Source organism: Pan troglodytes, chromosome 19 (genome assembly GCF_028858775.2).
Source record: "Pan troglodytes isolate AG18354 chromosome 19, NHGRI_mPanTro3-v2.0_pri, whole genome shotgun sequence".
In the NCBI taxonomy this organism is placed as follows: Eukaryota; Metazoa; Chordata; class Mammalia; order Primates; family Hominidae; genus Pan; species Pan troglodytes.
In genome coordinates this window covers 54,124,428-54,144,164 of record NC_072417.2, presented here as the reverse complement: position 1 = coordinate 54,144,164, position 19,737 = coordinate 54,124,428, and the positions used below count along the sequence as shown (strand labels likewise).

Below are 19,737 nucleotides of genomic sequence, written 5' to 3'. Positions count from 1 at the left end.
AATAGAAGGGCAATTCCTTAATCTGATGAAGGGTCTCTATTATGTATCTACATCATACGTCATACTTAATGGTGAAATATTGGATGCTTTCCCACAAGATTATGAATGAGATAGGAATGCCCCATATTGTCACTTTTGTTCAGCTCATTTCAAAAGCAAGATATAAAAGTACTTTTGAAAACTGTATACCATTATATTTATGTGAGACATGGATACATGGAATTGTGTTTAATGCGATGTGGAGTGGGACCTCTAAGGGAAAGAATGCTTTGGAAAACCTCACAATGGCCCTCGTCACTCATGTGCACAGACAGATGTACCAGGATATTTATTTCCTAATGCTTATATCAATATCAATGCCAGTATTAACAGAGAATCAATCAAATAAATTATGGTAATGAAAACAGCTAAAATCTACTGAATGTCTACTATGTACCAGGCCATGTTTTGATTGTTCTAACTGGATTTAACTTTTTTTTTTTTTTTTTTTTTTTGAGACGGAGTTTTGCTCGTTGCCCTGGCTGGAGTGCAATGGCACCATCTTGGCCCAATGCAACCTCCACCTCCTGGGTTCAGGCAATTCTCCTGCCTCAGCCTCCCAAGTAGCTGGGATTACAGGTCTGCACCACCAGACCCAGCTAATTCTATATTTTTTTAGTAGAGATGGGATTTTACCATGTTGGCCAGGCTGCTCTTGAACTCCTGACCTCAAGTGATCCATCCGCCTCGGCCTCCCAAAGTGCTGGGATTACAGGCATGAGCCACCACACCCGACCAGATTGAACTCATTTAATCCCCCCCAACAATCCTCTGGGGTAGGTACTATTTATATCAGTGCCATTTTATAGATAAAGAAAATGAAGCACAGAGGATGAAGTAACCCAGAGTTGTGCAGCTGGTTGGTGGCTATGTGGCCCCAGAGCCCTGTGCTTGGCCTCTTGTGTAACACTTTCCATGAGAAGCCACCAAAAAGGTAGATAGAGAATGACCAGTAAGTGAAAGAAGCAAAACGGTATGCAAAGCAATGGAATCCTGTGATAACATTTGTGTTTTTAGAATAACAGAGGGTTTTTCTTCAAGGGTTTTCCTTGAATAATATCACTCTCACCTGCATTCTGAAATGCTTTTTTTTAATGGTGGTAAAACAAATACACCATGAAAACTACCCTCTTAACAAATTTTTAAGTACGGTTAACTATAAGCACAATGTTGTACAGCAGATCTCCAGAAACTTTTTCTAAAATTTCAACTTTATTTCAGATTCAGGGTACATGTGCAGGTTTGTTACATGGGTATATTGTGGGATGCTGAGGTTTGGGGTACAATTGATCCCATCATCCAGGTGGTGAGCATAGTATCCAATAGGTAGTTTTTCAACCTTTGCCCCCCTCCCCATTCTACCACTCTCCAATGTCTATTGCTGCCATCTTTTTGTTCTCTAGAACTTTTTTATCTTGCTTGACTGAAACTGTACCCACTGAACAACTCCCCACTTGCCCCCTCCCCACAACCTCTGGCAGCCACCACTCTACTCTCTGCTTCTGTGAGTTTGACTACTTTAGATTCTTCACTGATACGGTTTCGCTCTGTGTCCCCACCCAAATCTCATCTCGAATTGTAATCTCCATAATCCCCATGTGTCTAGGGAGGGACTTGGTGGGATGTGATGGGGTCCATTTCCCCCATGCTGTTCTTGGGATAGTGAGTGCTCACGAGATCTGATGGTTTTATAAGTGTTTGACAGTTCCTGGTTTTATAAGTGTTTGACAGTTCCTCCTCCACATGCACTCTGTCTTTCTCTGTCCCCGCCTTCCCCCACCTTCCTCCTGCCACCTTGTGAAGAAGGTGCCTATTTCCCTTTCTACCATGATTGTAAGTCTCCTAAAGCCTCCTCAGCCATGTGAAACTGAGTCAATTAAACCTCTTTATAAATTCCCAGTCTCAGGGAAGGTCTTTATAGCCACGTGAAAACTGACTAATAGTGTAAATTTGTAGCAGTAGAGTCAGGTACTGCTATAAAGATAGCCTGAAAATGTGGAAGTGACTTTGGAACTGGGTAACAGGCAGAGGTTAGAACAGTTTGGAGGGCTCAGAACAAGATAGGAAGATGTGGGAAAGTTTGGAACTTGCTAGAGATTTGTTGAATGGTTTTGACCAAAATGCTGATACGATATGGAAAATGAAGTCCAGGGTGAGGTGGTCTCAGATGGGGATGAGGAACTTATTGGGATCTGGAGCAAAGGTCACTCTTGCTGTCTTTTAGCAAAGAGACTGATGGCATTTTGCCCCTGCCTTAGAGATCTGTGGAACTTTGAACTTGAGAGAAATGATCTGAAATTGGAACTATGTTTCAAAGGGAAGCAGAGCATGAAAGTTTGGAATATTTGCAGCCTGACAGTACAATAGAAATGAAAAAGCAACTTTCTGGAGAGATACTCAGACCAGCTGCAGAAATTTACATAACAAGGAGCCGAATGTTAATCACCAAAACAGTGGGAAGAAATGTCCCCAGGACATGTCAGAGATCTTGGTGGCAGCCTGTCCCATCACAGGCCCAGAGACCTAGGAGTTAAAAATGGTTTTGTGGCCTGGGCCCAGGGCCGCCCTGCTCTGTGCAGCCTTGGGACTTGGTGCCCTGTGTCCCAGCTGCTCTAGCTCCAGTGGTGGCTAGAAGGGGCCAATGTACAGCTTGGGCCATTGCTTCAGAGGGCGCAAGCCCCAAGTCTTGGTGGCTTCCATGTGGTGTTGGGCCTGTGGGTACACAGAAGTCAAGAACTGAGGTTTAGGAACCTCTGTCTAGATTTCAGAGGATGTATGGAAATGCCTGGATGACCAGGCAGAAGTCTGCTGCAGGGATGGAACCCTCATGGAGATCCCCTGCTAGGGCAGGGCAAAAGAGAAATGTGAGGTTGGTGCCCCCACACAGAACCCCCCTGGGGCACTGCCTAGTGGAGCTGTGAGAAGAGGGACACCGTCCTCCAGACCCCAGAATGGTAGATCCACTGACAGTGTGTACCGTGCACCCAGAAAAACCACAGGCACTCAACACCAGCCCGTGAAAGCAGCTAGAAGGGGTGTTGTGCCCTGCAAAGCCACAGGGATGGAGCTGCCCAAGACCATAGGAGCCTACCCCTTGGATCAGTGTGACCTGATGTGAGACATGGAGTCAAGGAGATCGTTTCAGAGCTTTAAGATTTGATGACTGCCCCACTGGGTTTTGGACTTGCATGGGGCCTGTGGCTTCTTTATTTTGGTCAATTTCTCCCATTTGGAACAGGAGCATTTATTCAATGCCTATACTCCCATTGTATCTTGGAGGTAACTGACTTGTTTTTATAGCAGTGTGAAGTGGACTAATACACTCACATACATGGAATCATGCAACATTTGTCCTTCTGTGACCGGCTTCTTTGACTTAGCATAATGTCTTCAAGGCTCATTTATGTTGTAGCATGAGACAGGATTTCCTTTTTATGGGTGAATATTTCCATTTTATGGGTAATAATATTCCATTGTATATTATATACCATCTTTTCTTCATCCATTCATCTGGTGGTGGACACTTGGGTTGCATCCACCTCTTAGCTTTTGTGAATAACACTGCAATGATCATGAGAGTGCAAATATCTCTTTGAGATTCTGTTTTCAATTCTTTGGGATAAATACCTAGAAGTGGCATTGCTGGATCATTTGGTAGTTCTATTGTTATGTTTTTGAGGAACCTGCATACTGTTTTCCATAATGGCTACACCATTGTACGCTCTCATGAACAGTGCACAAGGGTTTCTCTGCCTCCTCACCAGCACTTGTTTTTTTCTGGGTTTTGATGATGGCCTTCCTAACAGGTGTGAGGTGGCATGTCACTGTGGTTTTGATTTGCATTTCCCTGATGATTAGTGATGTTGAGCATCTTTTCATATACTTGTTGGCCATTCAAAATAGAATGCTTTTACACACGTCCTTGAATATACAGAGAACATTCCAGGAAAGATATTCACAAAGCTGATTAGTAATGAGTACTCTTGGGAAGGAGAACTGGGGTGCAGGAGTGAAAGGGAGACTTTCTCTTCACTATTTGCCCTTTTTGTTTTTTTTGAGGATTGTGTCTATTGCATATATTACCTATTTGAATAAATGAGTTAATTAAAAACTCCCCCAGTTATTCCACTGTGTTTAAGAACTGTTGGACGCACACACGCGTGCACACACACACACACACGCACCTGTGTTGGTGCTGTTCTTGATGTTACAAGCTCACCATTCTGTTGCCCCCCCCCCCGGTTTTTACAGAGGCATCTGGCTTAGAGCAGTGTGCGGTCGGCCAGCAAAGGGATGACTCAATGCTTGGACCTTCCTGACCTTCCCCTTACAGGTAAATTACATAAACATAAAAGACTTTTGACTTACTGCAGTTTCAACCCCAGAATAATGGACGTGTCATGGACGTTAGATCCAGCAGTGCAGCTGACACAAGGAATAAGTGTCTTATCTCCTGCCAGCTGCACCTCTCAGTGTGCTTGTGCTAGGGAGACAGAAACTTTGTTGCTGATTTTTTAAAGACATAGGGTCTTGCTTTGTTGCCCAGGCTGGTCTTGAACTCCTGGCCTCAAGCAGTCCTCTCACCTAAGCCTCCCAAAGCACTGAGATGTGAACTACCATGCTTGGCCAAAAAAACCATTCTTTTAATTGCCAAGATGCATACTAAAGTTGAGACCACAACAACTATTGCCCTGAAGTAAATACCTCATTGACAGTACTCCCCACTTAGCCCCCTCCAGGCACCTGTCTGCTTGGATGATTCTATTTACTGTAATAAAGGATCACAGTGACAATTGCTTGCTTCCAGCAATCCCCAGAAGTTGCTTGTCAACATTGAGATCATCAGAAGCTGCAGAAACAGGGATTAATGGGCTGTTTTTGTTGTTCTCTTTAGTGATGTAAATACTGTTTTTCTCTGCAATTTAGAGCTAATTAGCCCCACTCCCAACTTTAGTACCCATAATTGGTGGCTGTGAGCTGTAGAAGGATTGTTTTCTTCCGTGACTGTTTGTGGGTCATGGGCAGCAACTGTGGGCCTGGTCTCTGGCTTGCTATGTAGCTCTAAACAAGGCACTTAGTTCTCTCAGCTCCAGTTTCCCCTATAACTATAAACTAGACAATCTTGAAAGGTTTATCCTGTTCTATATTTTTATGGTCCTTTACGAAATATCATCTGACCAGGTATCATGGCATGCTCCTATAGTCCTAGCTACTCAGAAGGCTGAGGTGGGAGGATCACTTGAGCCCAGGAGGTTAAGTCCAAATCCAGCCTAGGCAACATAGCGAAACTCCATATCTAAAAAAGAAAAAGAAATATCATCTGGAGGATTCAGTCTATTTCATTATCTGTTTTGATTGTGACAAATATGACAGCAGAAAGAGCCTTGAAAGAATTAAGGGAGGAGACCACCCCTCATATTGTCTTATGTCCAATTTCTGCCTCCAAAGAAAGAAGAAGTAAAAACTAAAAGGCAGAAATGAAATCCACAGACAGCCCGGCACCACACCCTGGGCCTGGTAGTTAAAAGATCGACCCCTGACCTAATCGGTTATTTGCATAAGAAAAGCACTGTGAAGATCCCTGTCCTGTTCTGTTCTGTTCTAATTACTGGTGTATGCAACCCCCAGTCAGGTACCCCCTGCTTGCTCAATCGATCACGACCCTCTCACGCGGACCCCCTTAGAGTTGTGAGCCCTTAAAAGGGACAGGAATTGCTTACTCAGGGAGCTCGGCTCTTGAGACAGGAGTCTTGCTGATGCTTGCATGTGATGGTCATCACATGAGGCATTTTCCTGCCACTCTCTCTCTCTCTCTCTCTCTCTCTGATGTCTGTCAATTAAAACATTACCTGGGGGCAGGTAATGTCTTTCCCCAGGTAAGGGCAATTTCATAAGGCCCTTAGAAAGGTGCATGCTGGGTTTAATGCTCTGATGACATCGTCTTGAAATTCACAATAATTTTTGAACAAGGGTTGATTTGCAAATAGATCCTATAAAGGAAGTGGTGGTCCTGCCTGGAGAATCCACGTCCCTATTGCATTTTCATTACATCAGAAGCATATATATGTTTATACTTGAGGATAAAATGAGAACTGTGTTGTACTGGAGAATGATGTTTGATGGCAATCAAGAGCCTCTTCTTCAGGAATAGGTGATTATGTGGTCGTTCCCACAGATCTTCGAAAGGGAAGGACCTAGGAACTGAAGCCAGACCCCCACCTCTGCAAGAGTTCCTTGCTGGAGTCACTCAGCAGACCCCCACTCTCTGGACTTTGGGGACATGAGACTGCTGAGCACCTCCACCAGAGGGAAAGTGGAAGTGGCCCCAAGAAAGAGGGAACCACGAAGCAGTTTCAGGTATCATGTCTCAAACAGTAAGAAATCAGAAAAACACAGGGCTGATCAGCTTTGATTGTTCCTTCTGTTTTGTCCTCCTGGACAATTGACTTCGACAAATATTTGCTGCATGAAAATAATTAAGATGCAGTGCCCGTCTTCAGTGAGTTTAAAAGGAGGATGCTGGACAGTAAGTAGTGTGCAAGATGAAATTAAGAGCTGTAAAAAAACAATACTAAATAGGCAAAGTACTTGAGAGTTGTTAGTTGGCATAAGAAGTGTAGAGAGAGGTAGAAGTTCAGGGAATGTGGGTGGTAATGTGTGTCTGGACTAGACTGTGGGCTTCCTAAGGCCAGGGACTCTGCCATATATATGCATGGTAGGCTCTCTGTTAGTATTTGTTGGGTGGATGGATAGGTGACTAGGACATTCCAGCTGGAAGGCAGGTTGGAGCCATATTGCAAATCTTCATTGCTAAGGAAGAGGTTTGTGCTTTATTTTGATAAAGCACTGAGGAGCCACCAAGTTTGTGGGATTTTGTTCCTGTTTTTGAGTTATGGTACAGTGAGATTGGACCCATATTTTAAGGAGGAGTCATGAGAAAACAGTGGCATGTAAGGATTAGAGAGGCATTTTGAAATCAGTGTTTAAGGAGGACTTTCGCAGGGATGTGAAGGAGGGCTTGGCAGAGGGCAGGACTGCAAGGCCAACAGGGTGGTCACTAAGAGCTGGTCTTGGCTGCCACAGCTCTGTCACCTCCTCCCTTTTCAGTGCCCCTGGTCACCCAGGTTACAGCAAACTTGGTCAACTGTTTCCTCTCTCATGTCTTCCTGCTTCTTCATGTTGGTTAATCTTCTAAGCACTGAGCACATCCTGCTGCAGACCTTGCAGAAATTTCCCATGACTCTGTCCTCTGCACTCCTCATCCTGATCTACTAGATGCTCCACTACTTAGCACCACCCCTGCCCACCTGCCAGAGTGGCCCAGCCTCTCCCTCCACCTGAACCTGTTTTAGTCCGTGCCTTAGCAATATTGCACAAGCATATTTGAGTGTAAGTCTTTGTGTATAAGGTTCTAACTTGAATTGTCCTCCTTTTGTCCTTTCACACTCTAAATACTGTTCTCTTTATTTAAAGGTCAAAACTTTCATGAAGTTATAGCTAACACCTGGCAGCATTGACAGCTCCCTTCTCCCTTTTCTTTTTCTTTTTCTTTTCTTTCTTTTTTTTTTTTTTTTTTGAGACAGATCCTCACTCTGTCACCAAGGCTGGAGTACGGTGGCATCATCTGGGCTCACTGCAGCCTCTGCCTCCTGGGTCCAAGTGATTCTCATGCCTTAGCCTCCTGAGTAGCTGGGATTATAAAGGCATGCACCATGACACCCAGCTAATTTTTGTATTTTTTTTAGTAGAGACAGGATTTCACCATTTTGGCTAGGCTGGTCTCAAACTCCTGATCTGCCCACTTCAGCCTCCCAAAACGCTGGGATTGCAGGTGTGAGCCTCCATGCCTGGCCAACATCTCCCTTCTCTGACTTTGGTGTCTTACGCTATTTCAGGTGTTTAATTTCTGTACTGCTTTGTGGTGTGGATAACTTCTGCACAATATATGCCTTAATCTCCATTTATGCTGTAATTTAGTGGACAGTAAATGTTCAGCTTACCTTTGGTATCTCTCCCAGCCCCTTGCATTGTGCAACACACATAACATTTCACTCAGTAAAACTTACGAATGAGTATGCTCATTCATATACAATATGAATGTATTGTTTATTTATCAGTATACAAAATTGGCTACTTTTGGAGTAATAGCTTTTTTTTTTTTTTTTTTTGGGAGACAGAGTCTCACTGCAACCTCTGCTCGGGTTCAAGCAGTTCTCCTGTGTCAGCCTCCTAAGTAGCTAGTAGTAGCTTTTTAATACATATTATCATTACTAATAAGGGTACTATCAAAGGATTTATGAAAGTCTGAATGAATAAGCTAGGACTTATTGTTATACCTTTGGATGTAGCCTATATTTGCACCCAAATAGATGAAGTCATATATTTTAGAGGTTTAATTTAAAGCCCCAGATATTACATATTGTCCTGTTTATGTGCGTGAGATTTAAATAATCAAAAGAGGTTTTAAAAACCAGAATTAGTGCTATTCTAAAATTCTCCTTTTCATTATACCAGAAATGCATACAGGAAGGCTATGGGTATATTAATATGCTACTGATATTTTATCTTTCATAGTGAAAAGTTAAATTAGTAAAATCAATTTATTTCAATTTTACATTTATCTCATTGAGATAAAGCAATGGCAGGATATCTGGTATTTTTAATATACCCTTCCAATATACCTTGAAAAAATTTTTTTTATTTTTTAGAGATGGGGGTCTCGCTCTGTTGCCCAGGCTGGAGTGCAGTGGTATAATCATAATTCACTACATCCTTGAACTCCTGGCCTCAAGCAGTCCTCCCACCTCAGCCTCCTGAATAGCTGGGACTACAGGTGTGCGCTACCATGCCCAGCTTGCTTATTTATTTATTTATTTATTTATTTATTTATTTCAGAGTTGAGGTCTCACTATGTTTCTCAGGCTGGTTTCAAGCTCCTGGGCTCAGGTAATCCTCCTGCCTCAGCTTTCCAAAGTGCTGGGATTACAGGCGTGAGCCACTGTGCTGTGCCCGTCTCTACCTTTTAAATGTTATTTAGATACTGATGTAGTCTTGAAACCTGTAGAATGCTTTTGTATAGATATCCTTAATTCAAATGAGTTTGAATTAAAGTTCTAGCCTGAATTATATTTACACAAATAAAAGACTAGATGGATGAGCAACAGATGGATTTTAAAACAAAATGTAGCAAAACTCTCCCCAGACTCGTGACAGTCAGGAGGCACAATTTCGTGTTTGTTTCACACTGTGAGACATCAAATACATTATTAATGTAACTAATGCAGTTGTTTCTTCAGATTCTGGCTGAATAAACCAGACATTTGCTTTTCTAAAGTAGGTATTTATTTCTTGTGAATTTGAGGATTCTAAACATTAGCATCTTCTCCTTACCATGTGCTCTTCTCTCTAACCAGTGTGGAAAGAAGAAACCCTCTGGTGGCCTTGGCCTGGGAATATGGCGGTTTCAAGTGCAATGCTGTACTGAAATGGTACCAGAAGAAGACAGAAGGTTACATGGTAAGGGACAATGTCAGCCAGCTTCCACCAGCCCTGGGCAGTAGTAGGCCTGTGCCAGTACATGTTCCATGTGTGCCTGTGCTTGGTGGACCAATATGCATGTAATTATCATCTTTCTGTTCTCCTAGACAGAGAGGCATATGCAACGGGAAGCCAGTTTGCACTCCACCCACCAAACATATGGGTGCATGCAGAGCTGCATCTCCCTAGGGAAGGGGGACCTTTTCCTTTGCTCAAAGTGTTACCGATCATGGGTTCTTAGGCTCTTGATGCAATAGAAATTCTCACCAGGTCAAAAGAGTTTTCCTAGCAAGGCTTTATTGGAGCATATGCCCAGGCACAAGGGAGGAAGCACAGGAGAGGGAGGATTCTCTGGCTGACTCCCTGAAATGAGCTGATAGGGATTTCTTTTATTAGGCAATGTGCGGAAATTGATGTCAAGGTAGGGAATGCGGGCTGGGCAGGGTAGAGAATGTGAGGGGGAGGGGACATGGGTCGGCTTATCTGCTGGCAATGGTTGTCTTGAGTAATGGGCCATCTGGTGCTCTGGTTAGTGGCAGCAAGGCTGTATGAATCAGTTGTTTAGCATTCCTTCCTGAGGTGGGATACTTGCAACCTTGGTTGGATATTTTGGATCTCCTAAGGCCAGTTCCTGTAATCCTTTAAGTAAAAGGCAAGGTTAAACATTATGAGAGCACCGAAGAACAATACAGAGTGGCTGTTTTCTTTGCGTGACTGTTAGTGGGGATGGCGTCAGTGAGGTAGTGGTGTGGGCTTTGTGATGAGTGGGAATGCGTGAAAGAATGCTGCAGTGGGGCCTCCACCCAAGGAGACAGCTTGTGCTAAATTACACTCCCAAAGAAGAGTGCTTTGCCTAATTCATATAAAGGCCCTCCATAAATGAGCCTCCAAAACTTCTCCAAATATTTTCTTTCTGTTGCTTTCAGAGTTGTTTGCATTTAGTTTAAAGAGTTTTTGTTTACTAGGACAGTATCTGTTTTCTGTTCAGAAAAGGAATTAATACCTGGTATAAGTTTAAGTTTTTTGTGCGTGTGAAACACTATACACAAAGATAAAAATGCACAAAATATAAACTATAGTTTTTTTTGTTGTTGTTGTTGTTTAAGAGATGGAGTCTCATTCTGTTGCCCAGGCTGGAGTGCAGTGGTGTGATCTCGGCTCACTGCAACCTCTGCCTCCCGGGTTCAAGCAATTCTCCTGCCTCGACCTCTGGAGTAGCTGGGATTACAGTCGTGAGCCACCACACCTGGTTAATTTTTGTATTGTTACTAGAGATGGGGTTTCACCGTGTTGGCCAGGCTGGTCTCAAACTCCTGTCCTCAGGTGATCCGCCTACCTCAGCCTCCCAAAGTCCTGGGATTACAGGCATGAGCCACCACTCCTGGCCTCAAATGATAGTCTCTTGAACTATGAGGAAGTGAAAAGTCACACAGTCACCACTCGCATCCAGAAGAAGAGCATCGCCAGCTCCCACAGACCTTTCCTACAACTTTCCCATCATAACCCCTCACTACTCCCTAAGATAACCATTGTCCTCAATTATTCTCCTTATGGATTTTCACAAAAGTATGCAGCCCTGAATATTATGTTAGTATTGCTTGCATTTGAATTTTATTATAAATGGAATTTTAAAAACTATGTAATTTTGCATCTATCTTTTTTACTTTTTTGGTTTTAGGGAGCGGAAAGTTTAATAGGCAAGAAGGATGGGAGAAGGCAGAAAATGGAGGCTCCCCTGTACAGAGACAGAGGGAGGGGAGCTTTTTTTTACACAGTATTGAATCAGTGAGATTTATTCATGTTGTCACCTATACTGTAATTTGTTCATTTTCTTCACCATTTAGTAACCCATTGTAGGATTATAGCATTATTTAGTTACCCATTCTATTATTGATAGATCGTTGAGTCAAGTCCAGTTTGGGGCTAAGGTGAATAGCGCTGTTACATTCTTGTCGATGTCTCTTGAAACACATATGTGCTTGTTCTTGTTGGTTACATTCTTCAGAATGGAATTCCTGGGCCTTAGGGTATGCATACATTCTAGGATAGTACCAAACAGATGTCTGAAATATTTGTATAATTTATGTCTTTTCAGCAATTTATGAGAGGTCAATTTCTGTGCATTTTCATCAACACTTGGTAGCATCAGTCTTTTTACTGGAGGTCATGTGGGTAATGTGTAGTAGTGTCTCATTGTGGTTTTGATTTGCATTTTTCTTTTGGCAGTGGAGATTGAGCACCTTTTCATATGCAAATTGGCCATGTGCATAGTCCCTTTTGGGATGCACCTGCTCAGGTTTTTTGCCCACTTTGTTTGTTTGGTGGTGGGGAGCAGGGGTATTGGCTTTGTAAACAGCATATGAACTTTTGTCCATTTTAAGAATCAGATGTCATTCTCTTCCTTATTGCTTTTAAGAATTCTTTATATATTCTCCATGTAAGTCCTTTGTCAAATACATATATGGCAAATACCTTCTTCCAGTGTGCCTTAAATTTTCTTCTTTTGATGAACAAAGTTCTTAATTTTAATTAAGTCTAATTTATCAGTCTTTCCTCTAATGGTTAGTGCTTTTTGTATTCTGTATAAGAAATTGTTTATTCATGGCCGGGTGTGGTGGCTCACGTCTGTAATCCCAGCACTTTGGGAGGCCGAGGCGGGCGGATAACAAGGTCAGGAGATCGAGACCATCCTGGCTAACACGGTGAAACCCCATCTCTACTAAAAATACAAAAAAAAAAAAAAAAAAAATTAGCTGGGCGTAGTGGCAGGCACCTGTAGTCCCAGCTGCTCGGGAGGCTGAGGCAGGAGAATGGCATGAACCCAGGAGATGGAGGTTGCAGTGAGCTGAGATCATGCCACTGCACTCCAGCCTGGGCGACAGAGTGAGACTCCATCTCAAAAAAAAAAATACAAAAAAACCCCACCAAATAGCACATTTTTAAAGGTTATGTTTTGTGGTGTGTGATTTATGTACCAATAAGTTATTTATTTAAAAATAATACATATAGTTTGAAGGGCTTAAGTAGAGGGATGAGGAAGATGTTGGGAGGGAGTACATCAGGTGGAGTAGGAGCTGCCATTTAAATTATAAATATTATCAAACTATAATTTAAAAAATTTACATGTATTACTTTGTATATTAAAAAATAATTGAAGGCCAGGCACAGTGGCTCGTGCCTGCAATCCCAGCACTTTGGGAGCCCGAGGTGGGTGGATCCCCTCAGGTCAGGAGTTCGAGACCAGCCTGGCCAACATGGTGAAAACCCGTCTCTACTAAAAATCTAAAAATTAGCCAGGCGTGGTGATGCACAACTGTAATCCCAGCTACTCGGGAGGCTGAGGCACTAGAATTGCTCAAACTCAGGAGGCAGTGGTGGCAGTGAGCCAGAGTCACGCCACTGCACTGTAGCCTGGGTGACAGAACGAGACTCCATCTCAAATAATAATAATAATAATAATAATAATAATAATAATAATAATTGAAGCAAAACAATAAAGTAGAAGAGATAGATGCAAGTTATTAGTAATCTAGTTTTTACTTGGGAGGCAGGATTCACAAGTATTTATTTTGTTATTATCATTCATAATCCAAGCATATTCTTTGTATCAAAGGTTATATTATGACCTACAATTTGGAGGTGGAAAATCTGAAGGAAAGGCCATGAAGAAGTATTGTGGTTAATAATTAAACCAGCTGCTTTCGGAGAAAAGATTTAAAAGGGAGAAATAAAACCCATGAGGAGGGTGCTCTCCTGGGATGACAGCGTCAGGAATGGACCTGAGGGGCCTCTTGAGCTGGGCACAATCCACAGTGCTGCTATCCCACTTCACAGCCCTGTGACAATTCACAAGTCAGTTATTTCTTCCTAAACTGTTACTTTTTGAATTAAAATACACACATAAAAGAGTGATAAAAACATTTTTCAGAAAAATGGCATTTTTCCAAGTGGCTTACCTAAAAATGCCCTTAGCCTGAATTGCATATACTGTGTTATAACTCAGAATTTTCTCATTTTGACATGGTCCCTTCTTATTTTATAAAGATAATAAAAGTGATCATTTTATATCATGAAAGCTTTTGCAATTTGAAATAGTAATGATGTGAGTGATACTGTTAAACTAGATTTAAGTCTTGAGTCAGATGAATGGCAAATCCAGCCCACCACATGTTTTTGTAAATAAGTTCGTAAGCACACAGCTCCACACATTCATTTACATATTCTCTAGAACTGTTTTTTGCTGCAACTGCAGAGCTGAGTAGTTGCAACAGAAATTTTTCAGTTAGATGACCTACCAAACTGAAATTATTTACAATTTGACCCTTTATAGAAAAAATTTACTTAGACGAAGATATATATTAGGTTGGTGTAAAGTAATTGCGTTTTTTCCCATTAACTGCGATTACTTTTACACCAACCTAATACACATGTTCCTTAGATGAAGATACATGCAAGTATCTCCTGTAGTTCAAATCCTATTTGGGGCCTGGCAGGGTGGCTCACACCAGTAATCCCAGCACTTTGGGAGGCCAAGGCAGACAGATCCCTTGAGCCCAGGAGTTCGAGACCAGGCTGGGCATACCAATAAAGTTAGCTGATTGTGGTGGCGCATACCTGTAGTCCCAGCTACTTGGAAGGCTGAGGCAGGAGGATAGCTTGAGCCCAGGAGGCAGAGGTTGCAGTGAGCCAAGATCACGCTACTGCACTCCATCCTGGATGACAGAGTGTTATCCAAACTGAATCTTGTTTTAAATCTGGAAAGAACACCCACGTTGCAGGCAAATTGTTTTTCTGTCTCTGAGTTCTCACAGACAAGCACTAAAATCTGCTTAGCCAATAGCAAGCAACCCCTGAAATATCAGCCCACCTGGGGCTCTGTTTCTTGTCTTTTTTGAGAGAGGTCTCTTGAGGGCTACATGCACAATTCAAAAAACATAAATCCTTTGACTTATTTATTGCCATCAGAGTGGTCCTTTCCCTGACTTCGTTGTGAAGATAGAGCCCCAATAGCAGATGCGCGGCACTGTGGGCTTCCACTCTATTGAGGCCTTTTCTACCTGCTCTCCCTGCTTCTGTGCCGTTTCTGACACAGTGGCTTCTGAAGTGGCACAGGCATTGTGCTACAACCTAACAGTGGAGTTTGTTTGAAAATAAAGACGAAGGGCTCTCCCGTGTTGTGGGAGACACAGTCCTCTCCTGATGGCCATGTTTCTGGTTGGTTTTCTGTCATGAGCCAGTGTGCTTTGGGGCACCTGCTCCCACTCTTACTGGTGTGTGCACTCCCAGAGGTATGAAACTTTGAGGAATAAAAATGGCTTTCTGAACAAAAATATCAAACAGTGTAGAGACCTGTCAGATTGTTCGCACAGCAGATGGGGAGGGACGCGTTCTCCCACTTTAATATACACAAACACCAGAGAAGTAGCCCCAACAAGTCTAAGCTGGGCCCATCAGCCTCTTCCTCGGGAATTTTGGAAATAAAACTGAGTAAGATCACCTTAAAATACAAAGCCCAGATGCTATTGGCAGGCATGTTTTTGCCTCTGTGCAGAAAATAGTTAACCCAGGAGGCCTGGGACGGCTCTCCTTAGCAAGGCTGCTTGCAAGGCTGGCCCTTGGCTGGAGTCTGAGAACTAGGATTACAGGAGGGTTCACACCATTCCCAGAACTGATGAGAGGGGCTCACGGTTCTGAAACTGTTTGTGCAAACACGTGGTTTGTGCTGAACAGCGGCTTATCTGTGAGGAGTCTGGAATGTGGTATATGCTGGGCAGAAGGGGCCCATGTGACCAGCCCCTGATAAAAACGCTAGATGCAGAGTCCCTAATGAGCTTCCCTCATTAATTAATTAATTAATTCCTTGGGGGAATTAAACGTGCCCGTGACTGCTGGAGAGGACTCTTGGAAGCTCATGCCTCTGGACTTAACGCCCTGCGCCTTTTCCCTTTGCGTATATGGCTTTGTGTCCTTTCACTGTAATAAATTTGTGCATAGCTGTGGCCATGACTTCATGCTGCGTCCTGTAGGTCCTCCCTCTGATCATTGAACATGGGCTTTTTATTGAGCCTTAAAAAGGAGTAAGGCACTGACACAGGCTGCAGTATGAATGTTCGCTGAAGACGTGATGCCAGGTGAAAGAGCTGGGTGCAAAGGCTACATCTTGTTCGAGTCCATTTATAAGAAAAATCCAGAATAGGCAAATCCACAGAAACAGAAAACAGATGAGTGTTTGCCAGGGGCTGAGGGGAGAGGGGAATAGAGAGTGGGGTGGCTGCTTAGTGGGTACAGTTTTCTATTGTGTGATGAAAATGTTCTGGACTAGTGATGGTTGCACAACATTGGGAATGTACTAAAAGCCACTGAACTATACACTTTAAACTGGTTTAAATATACAATTTGGTTCCATTGGTCTTTTATACCAGTACCATGCCGTTTCTGTAACTAGTATAATTTGAAGTCCAGTAATATGATGCCTCCAGATTTGTTCTTTTTGGTTAGGATCGCTTTGGCTATTCAGGCTCTTTTTTGGTTCCATATGAATTTTGGGATTGTTTTTTCTAATTCTGTGAAAAATGATGGTATTTGGATGGGAATTTCATTCAGCAGATTGTAGATTGCTTTGGGCAGTATGATCATTTTCACAATGTTGATTCTATGAGCATGGGATGTGTTTCCATTTGTTTGTGTCATCTATAATTTCAGCAGTGTTTTGTGGTTCTTCTTGTACAGATCTTTCACCTCCTTGGTTAAGTATATTCCTAGGTTTTTGTTTTTGTTTTTGTTTTGCAGCTGCTGTAAAAGGGATTGAGTTCTTGATTGATTCTCAGCTTCGTCGTTGTTGGTGTATAGCAGTGCTACTTCTTTGTGTACATTGATTTTGTAACCTGAGACTTGACTGTATTTGTTTATGAAATCTAAGAGTCTCATGGAAGAGTCTTTAGGATTTTCTAGGTATAAGATCATATCATCTGCAAATAGAGATAGAATGACTTCCTCTTTTCCAATCCGGATACCCTTTATTTATTTCTCTTGCCTAATCTCTCTGGCTAGGAGTTTCAGAACTGTTGAATAGGATTGGTGAAAGTGGGCATCCTTGTCTTGTTCCTATTCTCATGGGGAATGTGTTCAACTTTTCCCCATTCAGTATTACGCTGGTTGTGGGTTTGTCATATATCCACATATATATTATTTTGAGGCAAGTTCTTTTATGCCTAGTTGTTAAGAGCTTTTATCATAAAGAGATGCTGAAACTTTGTCGAATGCTCTTTCCGCATCTATTGAGATGATCATATGGTTTTTGTTTTTAATTCTGTTTATGCGATGTCACATTTATTGATTTGTGTATCTATCACCTTATACAAAAAATCAACTCAAGATGTATCAAAGACTTAAATATAAGACTTGAAACCATAAAAATTTCAGAAGACAATTTGGAAAACCCTTCTAGACTTCAGCCTAGGCGAAGAATCCATGACTAAGACCCCAAAAGCAAATGCAACAAAAACAAAAATAAGTAAATGGGACCTAATTAAACTAAAAAGCTCTTTACAGCAAAAGAAATAATAATCAGAGTAAACAGACAACCCACAGAATGGGAGAAAATATTTGCAAACTACAGTCCAACAAAGGACTAGTATCCAGAATCTACAAGGAACTCAAACAAATCAGCAAGTAAAAAACAAGTAATCCTATCAGAAAGTGGGCAAAGGACATGAATAGACATTTCTCAAAAGAAGATATACAAATGGCCAAGAAACATGTGAAAAAAATACTCAACATCGCTAATCATTAGGGAAATGCAAAATAAAACCACAATGAGAGACCACCTTACTCCTGCAAGAATGGCCATTGTTAAAAAGTCAAGAAACAATAAATGTTGGCGTGGATGTGGGGAAAAGGGAACGCTTATACACTACTGGTGGTAATGTAAATTAATACAACCTCTTTGGAAAATAGTATGGATATTCCTTAAAGAACTAGAAATAGATCTACCATTTAATTCAACAATCCCACTACTGGGTATCTACCCAAAGGAAAAGAAGTCATTATATGGAAAAGACACACATGCATGTTTATAGCAGCACATTCACAGTTGCAAAGATGTGTAACCAATCTAAGTGCCCATTGACTAATGAGTGGATAAAGAAAATGTGACTATATATATATATATGTATATGTATACACACACACATACATACATACACACACACACACACACACACACCATGGAATACTACTTAACCATAAAAAGGAATGAAATAATGTCTTTTGCAACAACTTGTATGGAGCTGGAGGCCATTATTCTAAATGAAGTAACACAGGAGTGGAAAATCGAAAATCATATGTTCTCACTCATGAGTGGGAGCTAAGCTATGGGTATGCAAAGGCATACAGAGTGGTATGGTAGACTTTAGAGACTCATAAGGGAAAGGTAGGGAGGGGGATTAATTTTTTTTAATAAAATAAAATTAAAATATATGTATTTTACCCTATTTTTTAAAAGTGTCATGGCTGGGCACAGTGGTTCACTCCTGTAATCTCAGCACATTAGGAGGCCAAGGTGGGAGGATTACTTGAGGCCAGGAGTTTGAAACCAGCCTGGGCAACATCATGAGACCCTGTGTCTACCAAAAAAATAAATAAATAATAACCAGGTGTGGTGGCATGAACCTGTAGTACCAGCTACTTAAGAGGCTAAAGATGGAGAATGACTTGAGCCCAAGAGTTCAAGGCTGCAGTGAACTATGATCGTGCTACCCTACTCCAGTCTGAGCAACAAAGAGAGACACCATCTCTGGGGATAAAAAATGGCCATAATGATGAATATCACTTATCGTGCCTTTTTATGCTTGTGCTAAATAGTTGTGAAATACTGCTAAATTTTTGTAAAATAAGTTCCTAGAAGTGAATTTGCTTTGCAAAAGGTTGTGTTATACTTTCCGTTTTAATATATATTCTCAAATTGCTCTCCTGTAAGGCTATTTAGTTTACACTTCTCTACACAATGTGCAAGATTATACACATTCCCAATACTGGATACATATTTGATCTTGTTCAGCCTAAGAGGAGAAAATGGCATTCCTTTTAATTCTTCATTGTAGATGAAAGTGAAGCATTTTTTATCAGTTAGTCATTTACATCTTTCTTCTGTGAATTACTAGTACAGTTGCTTTGCTTGCTTTTCTGTTTGCATGTTCTTCTTTTTTCCTCAAAATTTGTAACAGTTTTTTGTTTTGTGTTGTTTTTTATTTCTAAGAAAGCTCTGTGTTCCCATAATCAAGTCTGCAGAGATCCTGATGAGCAAAGCAGTCAGCCTGGCCTGAGAGCTCTGCTTCCTGCTCCCCAGAGTCAAGCGTTTTCAAGTCACCTTGCTGATTTTTTGGCATTTACCTCTGCATTGCTAAATAGCATGCTTATCACTGCTGTTTCTAGTTTTTCATGTTAGATGTTATATTTTGATCTCCTACTGTGAAAGATGAGGATTTCTTTTCAGCCCCCAGCCTCCGTGCTTCCTGTCTTTGCGTTCTCTCATTGTGGTTTTGTGTACCTGGAGTTCACATTAAGATGCTGTGAGTGTCATTCATAGATTAGCCATGTAGTAGTATACACTGCTGCTGCTTTTTCTTTTACACAACCTTTTATTCACCCTCCACTTAAAATTATTTTTGTCTGTTTACTTAGTTTTCTTTTGCTTTTTTTTGAGACGGAGTCTCACTCTGTCGCCAGGCTGGAGTGCTATGGCACGATCTCGGTTCACTGCATCCTCCTACTCCTGGGTTCAAGTGATTCTCCTGCCTCAGCCTCCCAAGTAGCTGGGATTACAGGCACATGCCACCACACCCAGCTAATTTTTGTATTTTTAGTAGACGGAGTTTCACCATGTTGGCCAGGATGGTCTCGAACTTCTGACATCAGGTAATCCACCCGCCTTGGCCTCCCAAAGTGCTGGAATTACAGGCGTGAGCCACCACACCCAGCCTGTTTACTTAGTTTTCTATGTAAATGTCACTAATTTAACCCCAACTCTTTGTGAGATATCCCCACACATCACAGGGGTCAGGGATCACAGCAGTGTCATCTTGAGATCTCTCTGGAGCCTCTGACCTCCTCCATCATGGCTGCCCTCTGTGCCTGGTGCACAGATTCCCTGTTAGTTCTTTG

General features: G+C 41.9%; 1 protein-coding gene across 6 annotated transcripts in view; it reads left to right on the top strand.

Moving 5' to 3' along the window:
* Positions 1-19,737, top strand: part of LOC129137611 (cytospin-B-like) — a 123,202-nt gene that overhangs the window by 38,938 nt on the left and 64,527 nt on the right. For 4 of the 6 annotated variants that reach the window (XM_063798965.1, XM_063798968.1, XM_063798969.1 and 1 more), the window contains 3 exons: positions 4,291-4,372; positions 6,215-6,396; positions 9,453-9,555. In XM_063798965.1, coding sequence (XP_063655035.1) covers positions 4,291-4,336 — 46 coding nt within the window. In that variant the 3' untranslated portion in view covers positions 4,337-4,372; positions 6,215-6,396; positions 9,453-9,555. The remainder of the gene's footprint in view (positions 1-4,290; positions 4,373-6,214; positions 6,397-9,452; positions 9,556-19,737) is intronic. The other 2 variants (XM_063798966.1, XM_063798970.1) reach the window with 1 other exon arrangement.